The 9987-nt window shown below is 38.7% G+C and overlaps 1 protein-coding gene across 1 annotated transcript; it reads right to left on the reverse strand.

Moving 5' to 3' along the window:
• Positions 1 to 2026: 2026 nt before the first annotated feature.
• On the reverse strand, positions 2027 to 5794 carry LOC140245079 (uncharacterized). The gene is made up of 2 exons (XM_072324679.1): positions 5728 to 5794; positions 2027 to 3985 (listed from the first exon to the last, which is right to left on the reverse strand). Exon 2 carries the CDS (start codon positions 3972 to 3974, stop codon positions 2310 to 2312), a length of 1665 nt encoding a protein of 554 aa, XP_072180780.1. The 5' UTR covers positions 3975 to 3985; positions 5728 to 5794; the 3' UTR covers positions 2027 to 2309.
• Positions 5795 to 9987: the final 4193 nt, after the last annotated feature.

Below are 9987 nucleotides of genomic sequence, written 5' to 3' on the forward strand. Positions count from 1 at the left end.
TTCAATTGCTTCACAATTGTGGAAGTAGTTCACTCCACAAGATTTTCAAGAAAATACACAGTTGCCATGGCAATGCCTTAGGGTATTTCATAAAGACAGTGTCTTCCATAACTACACCTATAGATACTGTTTACATACCAAATTTGAAATACACTGTAAATTGCTTAAAATACTGTGGAAGTAGTTTGCCCCACAAGGTTTTGGGGAAATTGTTGTTACCATGACAACACTTTCTCAAAACAAAAACAAAACAAAACAAAAAAAAAACATGTCTTGCACATTTACACCTCAATGTCATCATGTACCTTAAGTTTCATCTAAACTGTTTCAAAACTAAAGGAGTTCGCGACGCAAGATTTGCAATGGACTGCCTGACCGACCGGCAGACCAACCGACCTCCCGATATACTGCCAAGGTATCAAACGTCAATGGCAACTGTCCCTTAAAACTAAATTCCTCTGTGCAATGTGAACAAGGCATGCCTGAAACAACTATTCCGCCCATCTAGAGCCAGAATTAGTTAAATGCAGTACAAACATTTTGGGAAAACAAGACCAAACAAGATTGCTCTACCGTTAACATTTAATAAGCAGTGAGTTCCTGATCAACATCCCTGTTTTAAAGACCCACCCCATGGGGGGGGGGGGGGGGGAGGGGGAGGGGGAGGGAAAAGAGGAAATTGGGAGATATGAATGTAAAAGAATGCTTGGCATATGAATTGAATTTGTATGTTTTTTTATGATGTGATGTTAAAGCATTTAATAATACATTCATATCAAGCCATTAAGTGTTACAATTCATACATCCAATTTGTTCATAGAATCAACAAAATGACAACCAGTGATGTCAAAATACCCAAAGATAGTTCTCTTAAAAGGACAAGTTCACCTTTATTAACATAAGAATTGAGAGAATGTAGCAATATTAGTAGAACACATTGAAAGTTTGAGGAAAATCAGACAATCTATTCAAAAGTTACGAATTTTTGAAGTTTTTTTTTTGTGCAGTCACCGCTGGATGAGAAGACTACTGCAGTGTATGATGTCACATGCGTACAACAATATAAGGACAATGTAAAGAGAATTTCACAAAATTTCATCTTTTGAAAAAAGTACACATTCCCTTGACTCGTAACCGATATATGTTATGGGTAATATTATTCCCACAGCGTTTAGAAAGAGGCAAGTCAAGTGCTCTTTTATTATGCAAAAAAAGTGAAAATAGGTTAAATTTTCTTTACATTTTCTTTATACTGTTGTACTCATATGACATCACGAGCCTTAGTAGTCTCCTCATCCAGCGGTTCCAACACAAAAATTAAAAAATTCATAACTTTTGCATCAATTGTCCAATTTTCCTCAAACTTTCACTGATGTGTTCTAATAATATTCCTGCATTCTCTCAATCCTTATGTTTATGAAGGTGAACTTGTCCTTTAATCTTTTTTTTTTCACTTCAGTTCATGCATATGATAAGACAATGGTGAGTCTGAAATAAGAGGAGAAAGAAAAAGAAATGCACACCACTCATATCAAGTATCACTTAATTAAGGAAGATGTGCACGCTTCTGATGTGTTGATAGAAAAAGGACAGCATTGATAATGATAATGAGCACTGAGCATTACAGACTAAGTACTGTACAAGTGGAAATTTTCATGGTATTGAAATTTCTGCGCATTGAACACAACCAGAAGCTACCGCAAAGATAAAAGCATGCAAATATTTTTGCTTGTAATATGTACCTCTGTATAATGACTTGATATTCCAGGGAATTAAAATCATGCAAAATTCATCTTACTCAGAAAAAAAAAAAAAAAAAAAAATCATGCACAAAAAAAAAATCAAATTTTACAGTATGGATCATCCACAAAAAAGAATCACTTCAAAACCACTAAATCTTAATGTTAATAACTTTAAAAAAAAAATCAAATGGAGTTTCAGGTTGCAGTCTTGTTTTTAATGTGCAGCCAACTCAAACATGCTCCAAAAAAAGGGGGGAGGGGGACATATACTGAGAGTTCATATACTGAGAGTTCATAAGACTATTGAAAACCAAATTACGCAACCATAAGGAAAGGATTTTGCTGGGTGGCTTGGGATATATCAAATTATATAATATTTGACTTAAATTTCTCTATTTTCCAAAGTACATGTCTTATAGGCCTGTTTGAACCACGCAAACTTCTTCAAAGAAGCAAAAGCCATCGGAAGAATTGATATACAATGTACCTGTAAGTGAAGAATGAATTGAGAAAAGAGGGCTATACTACTACCATGTCTAGTGTATATTATATTTCATTTAATGTATTTCATTGAGCGGGAAGATAATTTGTAACTCCTGCATCATACACCGTCTGTACTGAGATGGGCACCATGCCCCCAGGGGCTGTTTGGTAGACTTGCTCAATAACCTGGTATTCTGGTATCTGTGATGCTTGTCCTGAAGACTGTTCTTGCCCCTCTTGACCGCTGGACATTTGGACAATACGGACAACCTGAGTGATCGGCAGCATGTCACTGGTGTCTTGGAGGGCTGTCGTTGTCACAAGGGTCTCTTTCCTTTCGTCCTGGTGCGTCCTCTCGTGCCGTTGGAGCGCGCTGTTGTCCGTGTACGAGCGATCGCATATCTGGCAGCGGTATGGCTTCTCCTCGAAGTGTGTGCGCTCGTGCCGCTTCATAGCGTGGCTGACCGTAAAGCCACGGCCACAATACTGGCAAACGAATGGCTTGTTCCCGGTGTGAGTTCTCTCGTGCCGACGGAGAGTGCCACTTTCAGAGAAGGCCCGTCCACAGTACTGACAGACAAACGGTTTCTCACCCGAGTGGACGCGGGCATGCCGTTTGAAGTTACTGATGCATGAGAAAACCTTGTTACAGAACTTGCACTTGAATTCAGGGTCATCCATATGTGTCTGTTCATGCTTGCGCAGATACCAGTTTTCGCTGAAAACTTTGCCGCAGAATGAGCACATATGTTTCACCTTGTCCTTGTCATCAATGTGCGTTTTGAAGTGCTGCTTGAGATAGTGCATCAGTGTGAACGACTTATTACACTGCGTGCAAGTATATGGTTTCTCCTCTGAATGAGTGCTCTGGTGTCGCTTAAAGTTGCTAAGTGTAGCAAACTCCTTCGAGCACACCTTGCACTTGTATGTGTTACTTTCCGTCTGTCCCTTATGAACTCTCTCGTGGCGCCTAACATTTCGGATTCGCTCAAACGTGCGCTCACAATAGTTGCACTTGTATACACCCGGTTCATCTTGAGTTGAGTCAGCATGCGACTGCTCGTGCTTCCGCAGCATCCATCGATCGCTGTAGCACTTTCCACACTGGTAACAGATGAAGGGCTTGTCCTTGTTTGTCTGATGCACACGCTCATGTTGTACCAAGTATGACTGCAGCGCAAATGCTTTTCCGCAATGCATGCAGACATACGGCTTTTCATTCGAGTGAGTCTTTTCATGCCGCACCAGGTTGCTCTTGTAGCCAAAGGCTTTCTTGCAGAATTTACAGCGATACGGCATATCCTCGTCAAAATCATCTGTGAGGTCACTTTCACTGAGGGATGCCAGATCCTCCTCCTCGTCCGTGCCTCCGCCCAACTCATGGAACTCGATGTGGTCCTTCTGCACCAGGTCATCGCCACTAAACTCAAAGATCTGGATGGTTTTCAAGACAGACTCTACTTCCTCATTAAGGACCTCGGGCACCTCTCCATCTATGTTGATATTCTCACTGTCTCCAAGCTCTTCAACCTCCGAGACTCTCACAGACGCTGTATCTGCTGCATCACCATTTGAGGTTCCAGCCTCTGTTTCGCCAACCTGGTTTTCTACTGGCTGCGCTGCTGCAGGTATTGGAGTAGATTCTTTGGTGGTCTCACTCAAAACTTTGGTCTTTACTGGTTGTGGTTTGGCCGAACTGTCCAGCTGCATAATTGCCTCCACAACCTGGCTGCCTTCATCATCTGCCATCCTGAAATGGACTGAAATTGAAAGACAACATGCCACATAATTGCCTAGATTCTAGACATATACCGTCAAGGTGATCAAGAGATTGGATCTAATATCAATTTGGTTGTGACACAGTTCATATTCTTTATGATAACTTCTCAGGGCAGGGCTAAAAGTAGAATTACTGCATTTAACTTTCAATCATTTGATTCTTTATTTTGTTACCGGTACTGTACTTTTGAGTCATTAGGTCAGGGTTCATGACAGCACCATCAAGGTTGCAAATACGAAAATAGAGGATATAGTGTGAAAAAAAAAAACACTGAATAAAAACATAATAATAATGTTGAATAATAATAGTCTAACAGTCAATTGATAAAAAATAAAAAAAAAATCTACATTCTTTTATTTCTACTGCAGCTGTTTCTTGCATGACCCGTTACGGAAGATACAATAATGATGATGATCGAATTCAATGATTCTTAAAAAATTATATATTTGATGTAGTGCAGGGCTGCCAACACTGGAAACTAGTTGAGAGTGAGACTCCCATAGGCCAATGCTATAATTTAGGAGTCAAAGTGAGTGAGATCAATAGAAATGCATGCAAATGAAATAAAGTTTTAAGAGTGAGAAAGGACCAAAATGCGTGAGTCTCACACTCAATGCGTGAGAGTTGGTAGCCCTGGTAGTGATGATCAACGACTAGATTCTAGGTAGGAAGAGGTCTGTCTAACTGCGCGGTACCAGTAGATTTAGACTTCCAAGTCCTAAATTCTAAGGCAATGCATGTGCATTATTATCTGCATCAAATTGAATTGAAATACAGTAGATCCAACACATTAGATCCACAGTCAGTAATAACAGTATACTGAACATTAATTCATTCCCCCCCCCCCCCCCCCCGTCTTGCAGCCCAATTCAACGCAATGGAAGATCTAAGGACTTGTAATGTTCACAATACAGTGTACCTGGTATAACTTGGCATAAGTGGATTGGGGGGGGGGGGGGCACCCGGTACCACTCCAGGCCCGGGCGCGCGTGCACCCCCTCCCCCATTTTTTTAAACAAAAAAAGGAAAAGAAAAGGAAAAGGGGGCGTGACTGGGCGCCCCCCCCCCCCTTAATTTCTGAAGAAACCATCTTTGTCAGCTGATTGTGGTGGCAACAGAAAAATGCACTGAAGTCTTCTTTTCTTTTCTTTTTTCTTTTTTTTTTTTTTGGCGCACTGGAAGCATTTTTTTCTCTCTCTCGTCAGCCGATGAAACTCAGAAGTGGCATCAGAAATATTTTTGACGCCCCCCTCTTTTCGAAATTCCTGGATCCGCCCCTGATAATCGCCTGAGAATCGTTCTGGGCCGAGCTTAGTGTTTGACCATACCAACACTGCAGCAACATCCCACACGGCACGGTCATGCATAGCATCAGCACTACGTCAATATGAAGGAGCGGGACTACAATAATTAGGGGCACCTATATTTCTCAAAATGTGCTTATTTCATCAAAGAGATGCGATTATTTCGCTGCATGTCGCTGAGATCCATCTATCACAATAACAATATAGCCAAATGATAAACCAATGGCAATATTTATAACGAATCTGTGCAATTTCTTGAGTAAAATCTAACCGGCAACGAACGGCAACTTCTGATCTTGCGTTGCCGCTCATCCGTCATTTTGATATCAATGTGCAACTCTCAGCTTACACGGATTATTCATGAATATCATTGGGACCTAATAAATGACAATATAGTAGATTAAAAATGACACAGTACCTGAAAGGAGCTTGGTTCGTCAATTGGTTAAGCAGTTTTTTCACATCGGTCCTTCCTTACAACTAACTTCTCGCGCAACACAAGCCGCCAAGATGGCTGCAAAACTGGCAACGCGTGCGCATCTCATTCTGCGCTTGCGCAAGCATGCACTTCTGGGGGTGGGGTTCATCACATGGCGGGAATCTGGAAAAGAAAAGAAAAGAAAAAGACACTATCTGAACCAGAGATTATTATTGAAGTTTTTTTGAAAAAATCGAAAATCAAAATTTCCAGGTGATTTTGATATATGACAATAGCAAAATGTGTACAGACTTGAGAAAAAAATAAAATCTGAAATCAGATTTAAATCTAAAGAATATCATGCCTGCTGAACACATACATATTATGCCACAAATGGTGCATGATTGTGTCATGATGATACATTAATACAATTCTCTAAATTATGTTGCCTGTCATCTACCAAAACGTGTGTGCAATATTGTATACATCTTTGTAACAATATCATCTGCTTACCTCCTCTCTATATCCTATAAGCCCCCGTTCCACTATGCCGTTCTCGCTACGATTTGACAATTTTCTCAGGTCGGGAAGGATCGGGTAAAACCTGAGCCGATCTGGACACAGTACGATGTTAGAACGCTCTAAGCACGCTGCAGTTACGACTACCAAGTGCTTGCTACGCTCTTACTACGATGATCGGGAATGAGACATCACGATCTCTGCCGCTGCCGGTACGCTTTAGAACGATGTAGCTACGCTGTCAGTGCGATGTTGCCGATGTTATCCGATCGATGCACGCTTTTTCTACGCTCTGAACGATCTATACGATCTTATCACGCTGTTACCCCGTTCAGAGAGCTGAAAAGTGCCCGATGTGCCCCGATGTACCCCGATTCGACTGTCGGTCTGCAGTCGGTCAACTTATTAGCATGCAGAACCGAAGAAATATTCTGTGGACCTCGAAGAGGCTCCTAAACTCACGGTTCTTTTGCAGCAATGCATTTTATAAACAAAGACGTGCTGATCCTATTTGTTTAGCAGTGCATTTTGAAGACCAGTCCTTTTGAAGACAGACTTTCATGTCGTCTTTTTTCTTCTGCTTCTTCATCTTCTTCTAGTACGGTGATGTACTTGTATCTTCAGTCTGTTGGCTTTGATGTACAATTGTAAAGCGCCTTGAGCATTTAATCAAAGTGGAGAACGGCGCTATAGAAATTGTATGTATTATTATTATTATTTTTCCAAGGCTTTTTCTTGATGTCTCTCCTTTTATAGTCCGTCTTCCTCCAGTTGTCGATGATTTCATATTCTTCAAAATTCTGCTATGTCCTCTTCCTCCTCTTTCAGCATTACGCGCAGTCTCTCTTTCTTCGCCTTTTGGGTAGCTGCTTCGCTGCTTTCTTCTCTTCTTTTTCTTCATCTCTTCCTCTTCTTCGAAAATTACAGCTAAAATTACTTCCCGTTCTTGTGCCGATGTTACTACGCTCAGAAAGACCTTGTTACGCTTATCCCGCTGCGTTTACGCCGTCACTACGCTCTCCCCGCTGCGTTTACGCTATCACTGCGCTCTCCCAGCTTGCCGTACGATTAAAAATATGTCAATTTTGATCGGGGAGATCGGGAAGAAATTTTGAACCGGTTCAAAACTTCTTCCCGATCTGAAAAAATGCCCGCTCCAACCCCGACCTCCACACGCTGCTGCTACGATGCTTCCGATCCCCGTACGCTTTTGCCGCTCTCTCCCGATCTGCTAGATCGGGACAGATCGGGGTCCAAATCGTGAAAGTGGAACGGGGGCTTTATCCATGCAATCTGTGTTTTGGAACTAAATGTAGGTTCTACTGTACATTCTGTAAGTGTATAATCATTGAAATGTTTTTGTACATCACTCTGGGGGAAAAAAAAAAGAAGAATAGATTCAGAAATTGTAATCAATGCATGTGATTTGCAAACTGCAAATCTCAAATCTTCAAAAAAAAAAACTTTAAAAGAGAGATATATATATATATATATATTTTTTTTTTTGCTGTAATAGATTTACTTAATAGATTTTATCTTATTCTATACAGTACCATATGAAGGGTTTGTTTGCAAAAACCGATAAGTCCATATTTGCCAAATGGAGATATTTGCAATTAAAGGTCAAGAAAAATAAAGAGAATAATAAGAAAAATTTTGCTTCTTTTGACCATAACTTCAAAAATGTACCTTTGTATGTAGTGACCAATATATCATTTAAAAGGTATTATTTTGTACTTTATCACAGAGACCGTACTTCAAAATTTTCAAAAATGGACTTATCGGTTTTTGCAAACAAACTCTTCATATAGTACCAATGATCAAATGTCATTGATTCAGTTAGTTTTATTTATATTATCAAATGTTACGAGTTTCCAATTGTGAATAAAGGAAATCCAGATTTGCAGTACTATATAATACATGTACATGTATATATTTTCTTTTAAATCAACACAGAAACGCAGGAGAATGAAATCAATATGTGTTCAGAACATGAGCCATCATAATACACATACACGTATTATTCTGCACATGGATTTTGACACGAGATTTCTTCTGAAACTATCAAATGTGTGAAGTTTAGAACACTGACAGCAAGAAAGTAACACGAGAGACACAGGAATTCATCTATTTTCATCACTCGATAAAATGTTTATTTTGTGTACATGGTTCAATAAAAGTAAAAACTTCAATACAAACACCACAATATTGGCTTGTTAGTTTTCCTTTTGATCTACAACTGACAAATAATAAAATAACTTTATAAAATGTAATTTCTCCAATGTTGCTACTAATTACAGTGTACATGACGATAAAACAAGCTTTTTCGTATATTTCTTTACACTCAGACATACATTGGATGGAAACATTTACATGATAGAGAAACAATATACACAATGCAGGGACTATTGTCAGGTTCAAACAGGTAATGAGACAGAAAATCACATGTTATGTCTTGAATTGCTATATGCAACTGTGTAGCAATAGCACACCTTATTGAAGAGCAACATGACTTTTCAATGACTCCAACTCGTAGAAGTCCTAATATGTATAATACTCATAAATCAAGACGGCAAAAAAAGAATATCAAGAATAATATATATTTCTATACCTACAGCTGTTGCATTAACTTACAAATCATGAATGGCTTATGCAGGATTCACAAAAACATCCCAAATGATGAGATACTTGTTGGATGTTGTTCAAAGAAGGAGAAACTTAGGAACAAACACAAAGTTGTGAGGTTATGAAAAGTAATGAAAGGTCGTAAGGCATATCCAAAATCTGGAACTGATAAAGCTCTTGAGTCATGCAAAAGTTATAAAAATGTGTCTGTGACCATGTTACCTTGTTCTTTCACTATCTGACTTCGGGATATAGATTTGCTCTGTTTTGACTTTACTTGGAATCTATGAACCATACTTATTAAATAAAAACTAACAATATTTATACAAATACATGCAAACATGAAATGCAAATCATAGATTTATATGTATACTTACTTCAACTGCATTTGTTGTATTCTACTGGTATATTTGTTTTTTATTATTATTCTTTCTTTTTTTTTGCATACGCAAAAGGCGAAGTGTCACCCCACAAATACACTAAAATGATAATGGGCAGTTTCCACATTAATAGTAATTGATGAATCAGATGTCACTCTTTCGTGAGACTAAACTGAGTTAAAGGTAACTAAATCTGTAACTGTTTTTTTTTTTTTTTAAGAAAAAAAAATATCCCAGAGAAGTTCAGCTTTGTTTACAAAACACACAGTGAACAGAGAAAAAGTTGCAATGTTTGGCTTCATATTGTTACAACCTTTGATGGTATGGTAGGTATTCCTAAATTATTGTATGACATTTACAACACTTTTCACACATTAAGTTTGACAGGAAGGAAATCATCTCTGGATTTTAATGTCCACGCAATACGTCCAATTTCAAAATAGAATCTTAGCCTGGGAATGCAGAGGTCTTTGATATTTAAATCCTCATTCCTGATACCGATACAATGTATAGAAGACAAAAATTACACATTTGTCAGTTTGCTTTCCTCCTTATGTTGTAAAGACTGCCTTCAGTGAAAACCAGTGATCAAAATTTCACTTGTCAACAGACACCTTATCAAACAGAAAGAAAGAACATTTGAAAAAAAAAAAGAATTACAAAAGAACTGAAATGCAATTATTGCAGCAAAGTGACACCTTTTTATTAATGCATTCAATATTAAAGACCCAGTAGC

This window comes from Diadema setosum, chromosome 22 (genome assembly GCF_964275005.1).
Source record: "Diadema setosum chromosome 22, eeDiaSeto1, whole genome shotgun sequence".
Taxonomy (NCBI): domain Eukaryota; kingdom Metazoa; phylum Echinodermata; class Echinoidea; order Diadematoida; family Diadematidae; genus Diadema; species Diadema setosum.